Source organism: Nothobranchius furzeri, chromosome 19 (assembly GCF_043380555.1).
Source record: "Nothobranchius furzeri strain GRZ-AD chromosome 19, NfurGRZ-RIMD1, whole genome shotgun sequence".
Lineage (NCBI taxonomy): Eukaryota > Metazoa > Chordata > Actinopteri > Cyprinodontiformes > Nothobranchiidae > Nothobranchius > Nothobranchius furzeri.
Genome location: NC_091759.1, coordinates 2,322,431 through 2,343,239, shown reverse-complemented (window position 1 = coordinate 2,343,239; position 20,809 = coordinate 2,322,431). Strand labels below are relative to the sequence as shown.

Sequence of the window (20,809 nt, the reverse complement as noted above, 5' to 3'; positions counted from 1 at the left end):
TTATTATAGCTCTAAATGCATTTTGATTAATTTTCTAAGGGTGTAAGAAAGAAAAGTATTGTACATTTCAATGTGAAGCTCTTCAAAGCAATACAAAGATAGCCCAGTATCAGGTAAGTGGAGGGGTTTTGTCTGTTCAATAATGTGAATAAATGTTAGCATTAAATTTGAATGACCACCTTTATAAAACAGACAGAAGGCAGATATACGGGTGCTGAGTTTTCTGGTTCCACGCACGCTTTTAGATAATACGTTCTCAATAAAAATCCACCACAGAATGGTATGCATTATTAACTCCACCACTCATATTCTAAGTAAAAAAACAAAAAAAGATAAAGGCGTATAGAGATTGAGGAGGTATGTGACCAGCAGCTATCTCCATCCTTCATCTGTTTTTTATTTTTTTTGGTGATCTGAGTTTTGATCCCACAGGACCTCCACCAGTATTCCATCATCGCCACCTCATCCTACTTTTGAGGTTTTAAGTGCTGCAACAGGGTGGGGATTTAAATCTTCCCTGCTGCTTTCTATAATTTAAAGGCAACAGCTGCCATTTGGATTGTTGCAGGAATCAACTCCTCGAGGATGGGGTGGAAAGAAAAAGAGCTGCAGCTTTACTCTGGAGTAGTAGATAATTCCGGCTGTTTGAAACAGACACAGGTGCCTGTTTGCCCTCGCTCACCCACGATTCACTGAAGCATTGTTTTGACAAGGGATGTGGCCATTAAAGACACCTCAGATTGATTGGACTGCCAGGGAGACAGCAGTGTGTGATGAATCTTTAGAAATGCCAGACGGGAGGGCTGTGCAACAAGATATAGGAGCTATCAGTCAAGACGGGTTCAAACGGGATAATATGGATACTTTATTATTATTACATGTGCAACCAAAGATCAAGCAGTTAGCGTAGTGTGCATGAGTGGTGTTTAAAAAGCACGTTTGAGGGAATGTTGGATTATTTAATATTCCCCCATACAAATTATGCCTGAAAAAAATGTTAGTGCAGATTTTTGCAGATTTTCACTGCTTTTTTTTGTGATCAGATGCAAAACTTACAAATTGTGGCACAGCAACCTGTTGTGTCTACCACTAGGGGGCAGTGTGGGAGAGGAAAGCATCGGTAGGAGAGAAGAAGAAGGGAATGAAAGAGTTGAGATGGATGCCTGATTGTGCTGCATGTGACGCAGGTTCAAACAAAGCTTGGAAAAGAAATTCCTGCCTACTGGTGTTACTTCTGGATGAGGGACAGTATGGGACATGTTTACAGTGAAAATTCAAACTTTCACGATCAAACAAAAATACTAATGAAATCAGTGAATTTGTTTTAACAGCCCACCTAATAAAGATACTATACTTTATGCCAACAGTAAAGCTGATTACAAGATTTGATGGAGTACAAAACACACAAATATCAGGCTGAAGTGATCACATCGCAAATGAGAAATTAAACAAAAGTTTTTTATCTACTAAAAGAAAGGCTAAGTATTTCTATCATGATCGCCTTCTGTTCATTTAAAATTCACATTCATTCATCCGTAAAATGGAATCTTTGGACTTAAAGCAACTCTAAATAAGTTTCCCAACTTCTCTCTCCTACTGGTTGAAAGTGGAATTGCTGTTGTAAACAACCCTCCCACAACCTAACAAGGTAGCATTAACAAGCTAATGCTATCATGAGCCAAATTATGCTAACTAAGCCCAAAGTAAATATCCACACAACCGGAGCAGAGGCAGTGACTGATGCAGCACGAGCCGTTTTCAGCTCTGTCTTGTCAAATGCACCACGTACGTTACGAAAAAAATCGACTTTAAAACATTAAACCGAAAAAGAGGCGAGCTGAAGAAAACCTAGGGAGCACTGAAGAAACGTGAGCAACAGTGAAGCAAGCACAGAGAGATCTGTTAATGTCTGTGACTACGTTTACATGCAGCCAATATCCGGGTTATGATCGGGTTAAGGTCGGTATTCGGGTTTCTGAGTTGATAACCCGTTTACAAGCATAAATAGAAAGAGTTACCCCTAACTTGCATAACCCGATTTAAATACGGACGTTGGGGTAGCGTCAGGACGTATGGACTACATCAAGACGCAATATGCGTCGTTTCCGGTTCTTCTTGTTCCGGTATCCGTAACTTTTCGGTTACCTTCTTGTATATTTCGCTGTCTCTGTACTTTCGACCGTCAACAAAAGACATAATGTTCATACTTTTCACCAGACCGATGAAGACAGAGGTTTCCTCGTCACTCCAAAAGTGTGGTGCTGTGCCGCGACTCGCCATGTTGCTCCCAACGTGTTGTTTACTTCTGGTGTTCTGGCGCATACAAGACGTCTCGCTACTCAAAAGACCAAGATTCCTTGCAAACAGATCATGCGCAGAACACACACTTTGATGGGGATATCCCGACATTCATTTACATGACCAAACATTCGGGTTAGAAAAGGGTTACCCCAGGTGTAGTAACTGGGTTTTTAAAAACCCGGTTATGAGCATATCCGGGTTTTTGGCGGTGTTTATATGGCCGTGCGGAACCGGGTTATTGTGAATATTTGGGTTTTAAAAGGGTTACTGGCGGCATGTAAACGCACTGTGTGTGTGTGCGTGGATGCATGGGCCGGACTGAGCTCCCGGCTGCAGAGTTTTGTGTGTAGGGAGGGGCGGGCGCTCTATGTGACTGGCCAATCACAGAGCGTGAAGACAGTCTGTTACCCAATGAGGATTTTCCTTCAGCACAATTACAGATATTTACGAGTTTTACTCCTTTTGCGCTCGTATTCGTCAAAAATGCTTTATTCTTACTGGATACTCGTCTGAAATGAGTATCTGGCTCATCCCTAGTAGCAACAAAGCCAGGTCACCCTCAGTCAGCGATTTCATAGCCTCCTTTAGCTCCCTCCAACTAGCGTAGGCCGTGTCGATGTTCACTCTGGTGTTAGCTCTTTGCCTCACCTCTGAACACACTACTCTCTTTTACTTCAAGGCTCCGCCATGATGCCAACACAGAAACATCTTCTTTATTTTTTTTCTTGTTCTTTTTATTGATTGTCAGCAAACTAAAAAGCAACCGCTAGCCTTAATATTAGATGCTGGTAGAGTAAACATCTTCTGCAGGTAAAGAGCCCTCCCTAGTGCACATTCTGGAACCACAAAACTATGAATTGTAGTTCCTGGTCAGCCGAGGGCTACAGAGTGCTGACCACTGTGAAGCTGCTAAAGGTTTTGACTCAAGAACCACTGAAGCCAGTTTGAGAGCAATAGCTTACCCCCAAATTCCACTACCTCCGCTCCGCTCCGACACGAACGCCGGAGCAAAATCGGTCCCGTTGTAGTCAATTAGAGCAATTCCACTACTGCGGCCGTGCTCCGGCAGTGCGCCGACCTCTGTTCCGGCAAAAATAGAATCGATCCTATTTTCGCCGGACGCCGGAGCACCTCCGCAGTAAATGGACAGAAATCACAACCGCCCAACAGGAAAAGGAGCAAGCACAACTTCCGTTTTTCACAATAAATCGATAAACAAAAGGCGTTTTTTGTTTCATATGAACAGGTTTAACAACTTTTAACAACTATCAATGGCGGCTGAAGTTTAAATGCACAAAAGTAAGCCATAAATACAGTTTCCACTATCAAAGTAGTCACACTTTGTTGATCCAAACACTGCTGATCTCTCAACACAAATGATGGGCAGATAAAACAGTTCATGTTGATGCTTCTCCCACACAACGGGTGTTTGGATCTAACTTCCGCGTTTATTGCTCGGACTGTATCGCAAGATCTCGAAAATCCCGCGCATGCTTGTTTGCCCACCTCAGGTGTCCGCACCGGAGCGGAGCCGTTGTAGAGCGGGTACCAAGAAAAATTTAGTTCGGAAGCGAGCGGCTGCGGAAGGCGGGGGCGGAGCGGAGCGGAGGTAGTGGAATTTGGGGGTTAGAGCGAGGTATTCAGTTCCGGTCTGGAATCCACCTTCTGGGTCAGAGCCTGAATCTCAGCCAAAGTTCTGAGCTTACGACTCATCTCGACAATTAAATGAGTTTGTGCATTCACAGTGCGATGCATTCCATCCCTGAGCTCCGGGATTGAGCCAATATTCCTCGAAAGCTCGTTAATTTTCCGGTAAGCCAGGTAACCGCTCTGGCCAAACAGCAGGAATCCCGACACCAAAACCACGAATATCCAGACATCTTCAAAATCCTCTACACAGTTGAGAGAGACGTATCAGGTTCCACTGTTTCCAGTGTGTTTTAGCTGTTTGGAGGCTACAGAAGCACGTTTGTAAACAGAAACGTGAAGTCGCCATCTTAAACAGAGCAATAGCCTTTTTGTGTGATATGCTTGTCAGCCATTAGATGGTGCCATCGGATAAGAGAAATACTGCAGATGGATAACTAGGAAACATCTTAACTTATTACTGCCACCTAGTTGCCATGCTATCAGGATGTCACTACTTGGTGCTGGTGGAGGGGGAAAAAAAAGTTTGAAGTCTATTCAACATTTCTTTACAAATGCAGCCACTACAACTATTCTACTGTACTATATATGTGATTTAATTATTTATATGTCAGTTTTAATTGAACAGCCTAGTCAGACATTTGTACAGTGTAAATGTTTGCCTCATCAATGTTTTTTGAAGCATAAATAAAAGGCGAGCTTGATGGTTTGTTTCTGGTAATGAGCCACCTCTGGCTTTAATGCATCCTCCTGTGTCGTTGGATTCTGCGGTGTTCTCTTCAATTTTCTTCTTTTCTCACTTTGTCTGGATCCCATCTGAGTCATATGTCAGCCCTTATTGTGCTTTTTATGGTTTAATATGTGATGTGATTTTATAGGACAGAAAAGATGTCAAGGGGGATTTTTACCATACCGCTGACCTCTGGTTCAAAGGGTCTTTAGTGTGTACGCGTGTGGGTGGATGTTTTAATGTATGGTTACGTGATCTGTGCGATCATCTATCATCTTTTTTTATTAGTGCTTTTCTCCTTCTATCAGTTCTTTGAATACAAATCAGTCGTTTCATTCGTATCTTATTTGTCTTTATTCTGAACAGTTTTGTTAATCCGTCACTCTTTTGTTTTCACCTCTGCCACCTTTTTTTGTCTAAACTTGTGCATTTCCTTGTTGATTTGCTTAGACGGCTGCATCTGATTCAGTCTGTTTGAGAACTTGGTTTGTGCAGTCTCACTTTGAAGTAAATGGTTTGAAGAAGTAAAGTAGATGAAACACGGTGAAAAAACAACTCAAATTTCCATATTATTGATGTCTTTTAGCACAAAGTCTAACTGTAAGATGGCAGAAATCCACTGAGCAAACACACAAATTCAACATTACGCTTTGTTCTAAATTTTATGTCATTTCACCCAAGTAGTTTAGTTTATATTACATTAAGTTTAAATGACATAAACATTGTATGAACTTGCATAAAACATCATCCACAATTTTAGCCTTGATTCAAAATAAAGGCTTTAAAATCTAAGAATCTTTTTCAACCACTTCTTATTTTTGCCAATATTACAGATTCCAAGAGGGTTCAGTTGAAGGCATCTGAACTTCTTTGGTTTTTGGAGGACATTTAGCTTCTCGTCCCAGGAGCTTTGTCAATTGTGACTGGAATATGGGAGGGTCAAGCTTATTAACTCTAGCCGTCTACTGTTGCTTAACAAGCAATGATTCCCACACAATAGAGGCTAACGATTCCAATAAGTCATCAGGGGGTAGGGAGGAGGGGGTATTCATACGTAGTTTCTGCTCATTCAGCAACAATAGACAGCTACAGTTTATAAGCTTGGCCCTCTCATATTCCAGTCTGTATTGACAAAGCTTCCTATATGAGAAACAAACTTTTCACAAAACCAAAGAAGTCCAGTTGTCTTTATTTGAAGCCCTTGGATTACTGGATGACTGAGAACCTTCACAGGCTTAATATAGTAGACTGTACTGGAGTCATCCAGAAAATGCTCTTGTGCTCTTGCTTGAGTGTAGAAGTTTTTTGAAGGAGTGTGTTGGTGGAAAACAATGCGATTTGGAGTCATGCTCATTAATATTCATGATATGAAAATGTATCACCTCTGATTGGCTGACAACAATGCAACTCTTCCACTGCCTCCATCAACAGAAGTCAGAATACTGTAAAACATATTTTCTTGAACGTTGTGTCATCCCTACAAATGGCTCAAGCCCAAAGGTGTGAGGTTGATAATGCTAATGGTTAGCTTTTTCTAGCTGAGACGTTTTCTGGTCTCTCCTGGCTGCAAATTCCAGGGTGGGTTAGGGTTAGAGGTCACGAATGCTAATTTTCTCTGAGACTGACTTTTTCCAACATGCTAATTTTTACGTTCAGCAAGCGTGTGCGACTCAGAGTGACCACTTGTGTGTGTCACAAAGAGCAATTTTTACACGGTCAGCAACAACCAGTCAAAGCTGTTTAGTTACATTTTAAAGATTTTAACATTCGAAGAGATCTTTTCCCATTGAAAACCTCCATCTGATCTTGCATAGGTCTGCATCATCCAAGTCCTGCAGTCCAGCCTTTTTTAATTACATTGAACCAAACATTTGCTTCAAAGCAACCGAGGCAGCATGAAATATGAATCCATGAAATATTCATTTACAGCCCGACGACGGATGTGCTTCGGTTTTCTGGTCAGTAACCCACGTATCAGGTTAAGGAGCCCGTTGCTTCCTTCGGAGCCCGTGTACGTACGTGTGTTTGCTCCGGTGGTAACCTGTGAAGGGCAGCGCCCGCTTAATCACAGCCGGGTGAAATGGAATTTAATTTTCTGCTCATGAATTATTGACCCGTATAATATTGTGTCCGGCCGGCGGTATTGAAAGGCTGCATTTCCCATTTATTCAGTGGAAATCCATTGTGAAAATGAAACCGTTACCTTCATTAAAACTTAATAATACGTGATATTCGTGCAGGTTGTTTGGTGGACGAGGATGTAAATAAATAAACAAATGTAATGGACAGTGATTCACTAAGCAATGCAGTCCTCACTCTGAACATCCAAGACCTCGTTCTCACTGCTAATGAATAATCTGAAAAGCTCATCGAGCGGGATCACCAGATGGTTTAGAGCTCATTAGGTTCTTTGTGTTTACTTTAAGCAGAGCGGATGTTTGAAAAATGCTGCTTTAACCTTTGCTAAGTAGACTTTAGGCAGGTTTTAATTGGTTTACTTCCTCGCTTTGATAATGTACAGTGTGCTTAGGCCAGATGTGCGCCCACGTTCATTTGGTTCCCAGTTCGTGTCGAGTTTCTGACACGTTCTGATGGAGAGACGCTTCTGTAACATCTTAGTACAGGAAAAATGAAAAGAATGCCCCGAAGAGGCGAGTGTCCTGTTCTCTCACCTGTACTTTCTGCGCAGATGATTGCAGGAATTTTTCCGAGGACATGAACATCGTGAAACTCACCAATGATGCTGGGATTATAGATCTAATAGGAGGTCATAAGACAGAGTCCAAGGGGAGTTTTTTCCCTAGAAGATGTGTGATGTATTTCTGCACCATAAGATATCCAGATCAAAGCAAGCTGCCTAGTTATTATCTGGCTCCCCGAAGTTCAATTTACACAGAGTTGCGGGGATTCGGATGTTATTTTTCAAGTGAAAACATTTTTTTCCCTTTTTTGGGGGCATTTTATGTAACAAGCACAGATAGTTGCATTTTGATGAGAAGAGAAAAATGGATATGCTTCCAACACCCACCTCCCATCAAATCAATCGTCAAAAGCTCATCAGTATCCCCGTTTTGGGCCCGGCGGAGGCAGGAATAAATGTCAGTGTAACAAATGGGATCATTTTCATTCTGCAAAGCATCCAGTCTGAAATCTACAGTGTGAACAAGTCAATCCGAGACACTCCTTTTAGGTGAAACACTCAAGAAACTGGTATAATTATGCCGGATGAAGTTTTCGTCTCTTCCTTCTGCGGTTTGAGGCTACTAATGGACTTCCCACTCCATTTCTCTGCCTTCCTCTGCCATTGTTGCTGTTTGATTATTCTTCTATGTAATTTAATATCTTTAATGCATTACTTTTTGGAGCATTGTGAAGATTAAAGGGAAGAAGGCAAATATATCGAACATAAGCCGATGCCTGCATTCTATCACAATCGCTAATGCAGCTTTAAAATCGATTTTTAAAGAAACGCGGCTGAGATTTTTTATTCTTCCAATCTCATTATCCCTCCTAAAAATCTAATACCTTCTTCTCTTTGTGACAGGTTGTGCGTTTACTTTCCTATATTACATGCACGTGTGTGTGTGTGTGTGTGTGTGTGTGTGTGTGTGTGTGTGTGTGTGTGTGTGTGTGTGTGTGTGTGTTTGCGCATCAGTGGTTTCGACTTACATTCCCATATGGTGTGAACATGATGGAATATTATAGAAGTGAATGGAATGGGGTTCGGTGCACAACGACAAACAAAAAAATTATAAGTAGATAAATTGAAGTTGCAACCTCACACACACACTCTCACACACACACACACACACACACACACACACACACACACACACACACACACACACACACATTTTCTTTAAGGGCCCTAATCCCCTCTCAGAATCTGTCAGCCTTGTTGTTACAAATACAATAGGATTATTTGTGTGTCTCTGTGTGTGTGTGTGTGTGTGTGTGTGTGTGTGTGTGTCAAAGTCAGAGACTGACTTGGGGTGTGTGATTGGGTTGTATGCTAGACGTGTTGCTATCATGTGCAGCAGTGTGTTTGAAACAGAGAGCAGGAGAAGAAGTTGTACCAAAGGAGTCCTCCAGCACTGTCTGTTCCTCTACTCTTACGCTCCTTGTGTGTGTGTGTGTGTGTGTGTGTGTGTGTGCGTGTGTGTGTGTCTTTTGTCTGTTCACACACAAGCAGTGTGTGTTAGGAGCAGCCCGTGACCGGCTGAGTTTGGGGTTCTCATAAAGACGATGTCATGATGGAAATTAATGCAATACATCACAAACACGAGCTCACGAACACACAGCGGGTACATATACTAAAGTAAAATACACACTTCTCTTTTTGCTCAGGACCACTCCTGTAAATAATGCTGAAAGCAGGATGAGAGAGCAGGAGAATAAAGGAGGAGGAGACTCGGGAAATGAAGGTTATATTTTCAGAAATCCAGCACGCTACATTTCAAACAGAATCATGGCGACACAATGGCACTTTATGTGGCATCAAAGTGGTATCTGTATAAACTTATGGTCACACAGACTGTAGGAGGAAATAAAGGGTAATGAATATTTGCAGCTCAGGGAAAGGAGGAGTTCAGAAGTCTACAGGTGCTGGCCAGTAAATTAGAATATCATCAAAAGGTTGAAAATATTTCAGTAATTCCATTCAAAACGTGAAACTTGTACATTATATTCATGCAATGCACACAGACCAATGTATTTCCAATGTTCATTACATTTAAATTTGATATTCATAAGTGACAACTAATGAAAACTCCAAATTTGGTATCTCAAAAAATTAGAATATTCTGAAAAGGCTGAATATAGAAGACACCTGCTGCCACTCTAATCAGCTGATTTACTCAAAACACCTGCAAAGGCCTTTAAAAGGTCCCTCAGTCTTGTTTTGAAGGCACCACAATCATGGGGAAGACTTCTGACTTAACAGCTGTCCAAAAGACAATCATTGACACCTTGCACAAGGAGGGCAAGACACAAAAGGTGATTGCTAAAGAAGCTGGCTGTTCGCAGAGCTCTGTGTCCAAGCACATTAACAGACAGGCGAAGGGACGGAAAAAATGTGGTAGAAAAAAGTGTACAAGCTCTAGGGATAACCGCACCCTGCAGAGAATTGTGACGACAAACCCATTCAAAAATGTGGGGGAGATCCACAAAGAGTGGACTGCAGCTGGAGTCAGCGCTTCAAGAACCACCACGAGGAGACTCATGAAAGACATGGGATTCAGGTGTCGCATTCCGTGTGTCAAGCCACTCTTGAACATGAAACAGCGCAAGAAGCGTCTCGCCTGGGCCAAGGACAAAAAGGACTGGACTGATGCTGAGTGGTCCAAAGTTATGTTTTCTGATGAAAGCAAGTTCTGCATTTCCTTTGGAAATCAAGGACCCAGAGTCTGGAGAAAGAGCGGAGAAGCACAGAATCCACGTTGCATGAGGTCCAGTGTAAAGTTTCCACCGTCAGTGATGGTGTGGGGTGCCATGTCATCTGCCGGTGTTGGCCCACTCTGTTTCCTGAGGTCCAGGGTCAATGCAGCCGTCTACCAGGAAGTTTTAGAGCACTTCATGCTTCCTGCTGCTGACCAACTTTATGGGGATGCAGACTTCACCTTTCAACAGGACTTGGCACCTGCACACAGTGCCAAAACCACCAGCACCTGGTTCAAGGACCATGGTATCCCTGTCCTTGATTGGCCAGCAAACTCGCCTGACCTTAACCCCATAGAAAATCTATGGGGTATTGTGAAGCGGAGGATGCATTACGCTAGACCCAACAATGCAGAGGAGCTGAAGACGACTATCAGAGCAACCTGGGCTCTCATAACACCTGAGCAGTGCCACAGACTGATCGAGTCCATGCCACGCCGCATTACTGCAGTTATTGAGGCAAAAGGAGCCCCGACTAAGTATTGAGTGCTATACATGCACATTCTTTTCATGTTCATTCTTTTCAGTTGGCCAACATTAGAGAAACAAACATTTTTTCATTGGCCTTTAGAATATTCTAATTTTCTGAGATACCAGATTTGATGTTTTCATTGGTTGTCACCTATAAATATCAAAATTAAACGTAATAAACATCGGAAATACATTGGTCTGTGTGCATTGCATGAATATAATGTACAAGTTTCACGTTTTGAATGGAATTACTGAAATATTTTCAACCTTTTGATGATATTCTAATTTACTGGCCAGCACCTGTATTGAGCAAAGCAGCCTTTTGGTTCACTTCCTATGTGCTTTGCTGTGGTCCTACGGTGGGAAAGGTGAGTTTGAGATTCCAACACGGTGGAGAAAAATTATTCTTTACAGATTTAATTTCATTTGTTGAGTTTGTATCTGCAAATGAGTTAAAGAAGAAGACTTGGAATTGGTCATCATCACACAAACCTAGGTCAGGTTTCTGATTCCTGTTTGCTATTTTCTATTTTCTTCTTCTATCTGCATGTTATGGCTCAGGGCCATTTGGGTTTTTCCCTGTGTGTGTGTGTGTGTGTGAGAGAGGAGATGCAGCACCTGGCTCCAATCTCACTAGATTGCCTCCCAGCTGATCCTGATGACCAGCAGCATAAACGTCAGCCAGCCCTCAGCAGGCCAGGGAGGTTCTCTCTGGTCTGTTGTCTCCTCAGCAGCTTTTGGTTTTGTTATGTTTTAGGAAACAACTCTGGTGGGAGCTTAAATCTCTCTGTGTTTAACCGTCAGCCTTTTTAGGGGTAAAGGACACTTTACCCCTTCGCTTGCTTTAATTAAGACATCACTCGGTTAAGAAAAATTATGTGATGGTTTTTCGTGGTTCTTGTATTAATTTGGTTAATATGAGTTTAGTTGTTACTTGTTTTGCGTTGCTGCTGATGTGTCTTGTTAATCTGTGTTTTGTGTTTATATTTGTGTAAATAAATGTTGTTTTGTTACATTTACCACGAGAACGTGCGTCCTCAATTGTTACCCCAGGCCCCCTAGACGGCCTGGATCGTAACACTGCGAATGAGTTAAAGTCCCAGTAGACATCATCACACACTGGAGAGAAGACCCATCCTGTAGGGAGCGCTGTGCTGCAGCAGTGTGGTGGTTTAACCCCCAACCCAACCCCTTAAAGCTGAGTGTCCAGCAGGGAGGCTGACACTTTTTTAAATGGCATTGATGGGCAAATTACTTTAAAAAAGTAATTAGTTATAGTTACTTATTACTCCTTCATAAAAGTAACTGAATTCGTAACTAATTTACAATATCGTCTAATGAGCTTGAACCTTCACAGACAACTTACATCATAAAAATTACTGGGGAAATGTAACTAGAAAAGTAAATAATTACTTTCTTAGTTACATTTCAGGTTACATTTTCCCAGTTATTTTTATGAGTCAAAATTACTGGGGAAATGTAACTAGAAAAGTAAATAATTACTTTCTTAGTTACATTTCAGGTTACATTTTCCCAGTTATTTTTATGAGTCAAAATTACTGGGGAAATGTAACTAGAAAAGTAAATAATTACTTTATTAGTTACATTTCAGGTTACATTTTCCCAGTTATTTTTATGAGTCAAAAATGTAACTGCAGAGTTACTTTTTATTTAAAAATATGTATGAAAAAAGTGCTTCCCTTCTTAATAGAACGTCTAACAATTATTAACAGGGTGTCCGCGGGGTTTTAAAAAGTATTAAAAAGTGATAAATAAAAATAGTCAAATTTAAGGCCATTAAAAGTGTTAAATTTGGTCTCAGAGGTATTATTTTTTCCAAGTTAGGTATTATTATTAGGTATTATTTTTTTCAGACTATCAGGTGTCGTATTCTGAACATCGACATAGAAATATATTCCGAATGAAATGTTTTGAACAATTCTAAAAATAAAACAAGCCGATTATTTACTCCTCCCACTTGAGCTGCCCTGAGTTACAAATGAAGCGCTCCGTTGCCAACTTAGCGACGTTGATGCTATTTCTAACAGCTTTTCAGACCCCCTTCTTGACTTTTTAAATCTTAAAAGTACCGAGCGAACACCTCAGAAACATCTCTGGTAACCCTTAGCTACTTTCTGGATAACTGTCGTCGACATTTCCTGCTGCAGGTTAGCTAAACACTCCGCCTGCGCTCCGGACCGTTCTTCAGGACATTAGGAAAGGGAATGGTGATGTGTCAGTCGCTAAAGAAACGGCTCTCGGAGCCGGTTCCCTGTTGGAGTAACCAGAGTGAGTGACACACACCGTACCTGCGGGCTCCTGAGCCACTAAAAACGGCTAAATGTGCGCGTGCGGCGCGCTAAACACACGTGCAGCTTGCCCCGATTGCTGTGAGACCGGGTTGGGGGTTGGGGGGTGCAGCTGTGGTTGGGACAATTATTACATTAACTGATGGACTTGTAAATAAATAGTTTATAAATAAGGTAGAAATAAGTTCCTCACACTGATAACTAATAACTAATCTCTCTGAGGACACGGTGCTAGTGTACTCTCCTACAGCACCTTGACACGACTCAATAAATGTTATGCAACATTTTGTGAACATCAATTTATTTGCATTTATTTGTTATAAATGCCACTGTATAATTCTTGCTGTCAGTATTTGCAAGATATTGGTATTTTGGTCTGTACTGGTTAGACTTAAATGAGTTAAACCAAGGTCTATAGCCCTTGGGTCATAAACTATGAGCTATAAGTATATTGGTCTTTTTATCCTGGGAATCAGGAGTTATTTTAGTGATCATCTTGTTTCTTGTTTATTTTTGCCCTGATTGTGCCCTGGGCAGTTTTATGACTGAATAAAAATAAATTAAAAAAATCTACATAAATTGAAAAATCGTCTTAAATAATCGAGATCTCAATTTCAGTCACAATAATCGTGATTATTGTTTTTGCCATAATTGAGCAGCCCTACTTTAGCATATCCGGTCACATTATGATGACGTCATATTCAGTGGTCGTTCTGCATCATTTCAGGCCCCGTGGTCAACTGTCTGAACCGCTGAAAAGAAGTGCCTGGCATATTTTCTAAGTAAAATAAATATGTGCAATATGTTGTCAACATCAGTGAGTCTCTAAGTCTATGCTTTTTGTATGTTATATATGTTAAAATATGTGTAAATAGGTCGCTGATTAACATTTGCAATTTAGTGTTGTGATGGTTTTAAAAAAATTCTGAAGGTAGTAAAAAAAAGTATTAAAAAGTAGTAAATTTTACTTAAGGATTGCTGTATATACCCTGATTAAGAAATGACTATAATACTAAAATCAAAATTACGAAATAAACTAAAATCACTCAAATTTGTTTCCAGTCGTTTATTAAGTTAAATAACTGAAATAAATTGTCATAAAGAACAACAAACAGGAAACATTACACTAATATAAACTATTAACTGTAAAACAGCAGTGAAAAAACAATTTTTACTTCTTATTTTTGAGAATAATTTGTCACTCTGAGTTTTTCATGCAGGGTGAATGAAAATCGTGTCTCCTACTTTTATTTCCTGCATTAGCTTCTGATAGAAAACAGACGGTGAAACTCTAGGATTTGAAAATCCTGACAGGTCTACGTCACACTGTCACTCAACATTCATGAACTCACCAAACTTGACTCACCATGAGGAAGGCTGTTGGTTTAGTGTCCAGAAAACAGCAGAGAACACCTCGGCTAGTAGAAGCTAACCGTTAGCGTTAGCAACTCCACCACACAGCAGACCCACCCCCACCCCACCGGGCCTCTGTTGTTTGTGGAGCTAAAACATCAACGTTGCAAAAGAAACAGAGTCAGTGGTAGAGTTGTGTTGCTGTTACCCAATCAGAGGCAAGATTTCCAAATATCAGGAAATAAGACTCCAGATCCTGCTGTCTGAAGCTACGTTCTCCTCTGGCTGAATTCTCTGTGCTGAAACCAGAAACCAGAGACTTACAAGACATTCATTCCTACTAGAGACCACTGCAAATGTATTCAGCGTATAAGTGAAGGACCTCTTAAGAGGACCTCTCTTTAGAGCCACGAAAGGCATTCACACAGGCAAAGAGGATTAAGTGTCTTGCCCAAGGACACAACAGCAGCATTCTCGGCTGGGAGCCAGGATCGCACCTACAATCCTCCGATTACTGGACAACCTGCTTCACCCCCTGCGCTTCTGCTGCCCACATTTTGCACAAATGTCTGTACTCTGATGCTCCGACTGGCTTGTGGAATGTCAGCTTTTTAATGGTAGGATGAAGACAAATAAAACTTGGAATTGTTCATAATCACACAAACCTGGGTCAGGTTTCTGTTTCCTGTTTGCATTTTCATTTTGTTGCTGTTAATATGGAGGCAATTTGATTCTTTCTCCAAGAGTTTCCAAAGGAATTTAGTGCAGGACTTTTACCTGCCTCTTAAAAAGCCACCAAAAGCTGAACCAGCCAGGTGTTTGAGTTTTGCATTTCATTTTGTTTTGATTTCTCTGGTCTGGGTTAGGGGGCACCATACCAGGGAATCCCAAACTGTCCCGTCCATAGTGTTTCCAACCAGCTCCTCCATTGGTATCCCAAGGCGTTCCCAGTCTTGCCTGAAGATATAATCTCTCGGAATGTCTTGGGGCACCCTCAGGGTCTCTGCCCAGCGGGACATGCTCCACACATCTCCTCTTGGAGGCATTCAGGCAACACGTCATATAAAATAAATGTAAAATGGAGCATCCAGGGAATCATGAATCACCGCCTTCACGTTGTGATCTTGACACCATAACGATGCAGGATGTGAGGGGATGAGGTGGGAGAGTCCAGAGGAACAAGACGATGTCTCTTAAGTTCTCTTTGAGAGTTTTAAATAAGTGTTCATGTTTGGGTTTTTTCACCACTCCCGTGGGGGAGTTGCCATTTCTTCTAAAACCCGTAAAGTTTCAGATCAAAAGTCTCATCATAAGGGAAATTTTAACACCCTCCAATGAATTTGTGTTCTTTCAGAAATAGACAAAGAGAGTTGCGGTGACCCGGGAACTCCGCTCTACGGAATACGAGAGGGAGACAACTTTTCCAACGGGGGAATCCTGCGCTTCGAGTGCCAGTTTGGCTTTGAGCTGATCGGAGAAAAGACCATCTCCTGCCAGGACAACAACCAGTGGTCCGCAAACATCCCCATATGCATTTGTGAGTATGCAGCTTACACGTGATTGTCATGAAAAGTGGTGGGTAACGCCATCTGTACCGCCATTGCCTTTGATCATGCTCAGTCTGACCCATCACCATGGCGACGGTGCAGAGTTTATTGCTTTGCTCGGGGTAGATGACGGCCGATGATGCTGTGAAGATGAATATTTAACAGGAAATCTCTCTGTGTGCATACCCCCCAACCCCTTATGTGATTTCCTCCCACAGTCCCTTGCATGTCCAACTTCACAGCTCCCTCAGGGACCGTCCTCTCTCCAGATTACCCAGAAGGCTACGGGAACAACATGAACTGTGTCTGGCTTATCCAATCGGACCCAGGCTCAAGAATCCACTTGGCTTTTAACGATTTCGACCTGGAGGCGCCGTACGATTCCCTAACTGTGAAAGATGGCGAGACAAACGATGCCAATGTCATCGGGAGATTCTCTGGAGCCGAGAGTCCATCCCATCTGACGTCGAACACCAACACGCTGAGGCTGGAGTTCCAGGCCGATCACTCCATGTCCGGCAGAGGGTTCAACATCACATACAGTAGTACGCTTCCTTTATTCCTCTTTTACTTTTGAAGGTTTTCTTTCCTTTTTTAGGTGTTCTGCTGGAAATCTGAAATTTAAATCCACTTTTTTCAGAATTTGAAGCCCTGATTTCACTGTAGAAGTTTTTTTTCTGTAATTAAGATCATTCCGAGTGCCTCAGATGCGCCTTTCTCTTAAATCGGCACCTCGTGTGACAACAAAGTGTTTAACTGCGTTAAATTTGAAGGATTTAATCTTTATTGAACTGTCAGCAGTGCTTAAACATACCTGAATTGCTATTTTTGTCGAATAAATTTCACTTTCCTGTCAAAACAAAAACAAAACGGCTCTAACTGTGAGAAGAAAAGCACCTTTAAGCTTCTTTAAGTGTCAAAAAAACTTGAGTGAAATCATTCCTCCTTAAGTTTTTAGAAGTTTATTTTGTGAATGTAGACGTGCTGTTAATTTCCTAGTCATTAAATCTGAAAAAGAGTCTGAACAGCTCAAAGATTTTCCTTAAAAGACGATGGGTGGGTGTTTTTGATTCTGACGGTGTCACGGTTGGCGCAGCATCAAAGAAAGTTTAATTTCGGAAAGAAACAGGAAGCCAACGCAGCTGATTGACCTTATCAACCACAAATACGGCTTCAACTCTGTCACTGATATTGAGCTGTAATATTACCATATGATTGTAGTTGAGAGGCTTTTAAATTTAAGCTTTCTCAAATCGGGGTTTCTTTTAAGGCCTTTTCAGACAGACAGAAGCTGTATCATGGAGACAAAGTGAGAGTTTTGGGTTGCCTTTGGAAACGCACGCAAAAGGATTAAGGAAAAAAAAACTTAAATCTGACTTCAACCTCAGAAGTCAGATTTTTTTTATCATTATTCACATTTTAAACTCAGAATTGTGACTTTAAACTCAGAACTGTGACATTTATTTAATCAGAATTCTTAGTTTAATCTCAGATTTCTGACTTTTTTCAGAATTTTAACTCTAATCTCAGAATTTTGACTTTAATCTACAAAAATCTGACTTTAAATTCAGAATTATGACTTTTCAAAATCAAAATTATTAGTTTAATCTCAGATTTCTGACTTTTTTCAGAATTTTGACTCTAATCTCAGAGTTTGGACTTTAATCTCGAAAATCTGACTTTAATCTCGGAATTGTGAAAATTTTTTTTATCAGAATTCTTAGTTTAATCTAAGATTTCTGACCTTTTTCAGAATTCTGTGATTAAAGTCAGAATTAAATCAGAACTTCAATCTCAGAATTCCAACTTTTTATTTCAAATTAAAATGTCAGAATTCAGAGAAAAAGTCAGATTTCTTTTGTTTTTCTTTTATAGCGGCTCTAATTTTCCTGAGTACAAATGTTAAGGTGTGTGAGGAAAGGGCAGGTGGTGTTTTAAAGCTATATACAGTTTTTATCTCAACAATGACAGTGGGAGACTCATAAACACACGAATATGATGTGGCTAAATACGACAAGAGCAGCGTGCACACGAGAACCTGAATAAACTGACAATTCTGAAATCCTTTTGAGAGACGAATGAGAGATTAATCCAGGGTAAGGTGCATTTTGAATGATGTACACGTTTATTGCAGCATCAAAAATGAGAAGTGAACACATCGTAAAGAAAGGAGGAAATTCTGATGTAGAATTTGATGTTTTTGTCGTGTGCCGAGAAGTTGACGATGTCAGGTTTGAATCATCTGTAAGATCGGTTTGTTTTATTAAAGTGAGGGGCACCGTGTTCCCTCTGCAGTATAGATTTCTTTTTCTTTGAAACTGTGTCCAGATACTCCAGTATCTGCTATGAAATATCCATGTTTCCTTGTGTTTTTCTCCGTTTACTAAAGCGTTTGGCCATAATGAGTGCCCAGATCCTGGCATCCCCATCAATGCTCGCCGCTTTGGAGACAGCTTTCAGCTTGGCAGCTCCATCTCTGTGGTGTGTGAGGACGGTTTCATCAAAACCCAAGGAGCTGAGACCATCACCTGTCAGTTAGAGAGAGGAAAAGTCATGTGGAGTGGGCCCATTCCTAAATGCGAAGGTAAATATTGATGAGACCGCTGCCCAAATTATTAGCAAGGGAACACTGTCGTCCAAGATATCATCATTACACAGTAAAGAGGTAGAAACAGATGGGAATGGAACCGAGATCACCAGTGATACACACAGACAAGGGAAAAGCTCTCGTAGATGGAAGGAAAAGGTTATCACTGCCCTACAAATGGCTGCCACTCTTGTCAAAAATAGTTTCTGAAATTCTAATCAAAAACACAGATTTGAGGATAAAACCGAATGTCATTACAACTTGCACACCTAAAAGGGTAAGCGTCAAGCTTAAAGGGAAGTAAAATTTATAGTCACCATGTTACCCAAAGTTGGGACAAGTGGGAAAAGGCATTTTTTTCCTAATTTTGCAGTTTTTCATTAGCTTTAGCTTAGCATAAACGATGTAAGTGAATGGTAACGGCTAGCATTCGTATCAAAAGTGAAAAATCATAATTTTTCTTGGAAACCTCAATAATCAGATCAACTGCAAATTAAAATATTGAGAAACACGAAGGAATTGAAGAAGCCGATTTTGAGTTGGGACTGCATGATGACAAATCACCTCTGCAGGGCTAGCGGACACAACGCAGCAGCCCCAAAACTCTCCGTTGACTGTCGTTAGGTTGACACGTTGTAAATGTTAAACGGTAAACCTGAAAATGATAATGGCTGCAAGACATCACGTCGCTGTGTCCTGTGCTAGTTGTTACCATTCACTTAGATTGTTTATGCTTAGCTAAAGGTAATGGGATATTGCCAGATGGGCTGGTTACAAAATGTTCTTTCCCCACTTATCCAATATGGCAACAGACGGAGTCTCACCTTGGGGTGGGATATCTCTTTAAGCCTGCTGTGACGCCTATTGTTGTGCAACCAGTTTGTTGGGAATTCAGCACCAACTTTTGAGTGGAGGAAGCTTTGGGTTTGCAGACTCTGAGGTACTGCAGAGGTTACATTGCAAACTAAAAACATTTGTTCTATCCCAGCTTGTGAGGAAAATAAAACATGCCATCATATAAACAGAGGAGCATGCTCTACGTTTACATTTTGCTTAGTGCATCACCAAATGCTTTATGCATGGCACATGCAGTACAAATAAAGGGTTTTCACAGAGCAGAGTCAGCATGCACGTCCCGTAACAGCATTTAGATGCAGCTCAGTCGTTCTACGTTGCATTGGAATACGTGAAAACACACACATCATCAAAAGAATGAGTATTGTGGAAGACGGTTGGCGTATTTGCAGAGTTGTCTGATGTTACAACCTGCAGGTTGATGCTTTTGTTCTATATGTGAACTCTGCAGTAACTCCAGACCCGTTCTGGTCACCAGATTGGTAGAGTGCACCGTCTTAGTGGCACATGCACTGAACTTAAAATAAAACCATTATTGTTCATTTCTCCACCCCTTTTCCTCACCCAGCCCCATGTGGGGGTCACTACTCAGCTCCAAGTGGGGTGATCCTGTCTCCTGGGTGGCCCGGCTACTACAAAGATTCCCTCAGCTGTGAGTGGGTGATTGAATCCGAGCCAGGACGTTCCATCAAAATAGCATTTGACAGGTGGGGAAACGTCATTTCTGATAATTTTCATCTCATATGGACTCTTAGAGCTGCGACCAAGTAGCTGTAATGGTTCATGAAAGCTACCATCTGATAATTATTGAAAGACTTGAACTTTTTACCAAGAATAAAGGACCTCTTTAACTTTACCGGCCATAAAATCAAAACTGAACTTTCTTTGGCTTCTTATCTGAACAAGACACGGCGATGAAACGTTTCTTTAAATCTGTGATCCTTCACTCATAACCCGATCATCTGAATTGTCAAAGCGAGTTCTGTCTTTGGGAATTTTAGAAACATACAAGCTTCAGTGGAACATTGTGTTCTGACAGGTTCCAGACAGAGTTGGGCTACGACTTCCTGGAGATCCACGATGGGCCGAACCTCCTATCTCCTCTGGTTGGCTCCTTCAATGGCACCCAGGTGCCCCAGTTTCTGTTCAGCAGCAGCAACTTCCTCTATCTCCTGTTTACCACGGATAACAGCCGCTCCAATGTTGGCTTCAAAATACTCTACGAAAGTAAGTTGGAAACAAATACACCCCGTCTGCACGGTGGAAAACGTCGTCTCTGCCGGTCCTTTTGTAGAAATAATAAATATGTGTGCACAGTGCATAGAAAGGGAAAGAAAATGTGTTTTTAGAGACTCTTTAGTCGCAGTAGGATTCTGATTGCTCTCATGATAAGAGAGTATGGCTTGACATGGGCCGATGGCCCACCCATTCAATTCAATTCAATTCAATTTTATTTATATAGCGCCAAATCACAACAAGAGTCGTCTCAAGGCACTTCACATAATAAACTTTGCAATCCAGGTCAGTTCATTAAGCCAATCAGAAAATTTTTCTCCTATATAAGGAACCCAGC

General features: G+C 41.2%; 1 protein-coding gene across 1 annotated transcript in view; it reads left to right on the top strand.

Moving 5' to 3' along the window:
* LOC139061593 (CUB and sushi domain-containing protein 3-like) overlaps nucleotides 1-20,809 on the top strand; it is a 232,865-nt gene that overhangs the window by 105,545 nt on the left and 106,511 nt on the right. Inside the window, exons 11-15 of the mRNA XM_070547722.1 lie at nucleotides 15,602-15,784; nucleotides 16,013-16,339; nucleotides 18,184-18,378; nucleotides 19,805-19,943; nucleotides 20,276-20,463. Coding sequence (XP_070403823.1) covers nucleotides 15,602-15,784; nucleotides 16,013-16,339; nucleotides 18,184-18,378; nucleotides 19,805-19,943; nucleotides 20,276-20,463 — 1,032 coding nt within the window. The remainder of the gene's footprint in view (nucleotides 1-15,601; nucleotides 15,785-16,012; nucleotides 16,340-18,183; nucleotides 18,379-19,804; nucleotides 19,944-20,275; nucleotides 20,464-20,809) is intronic.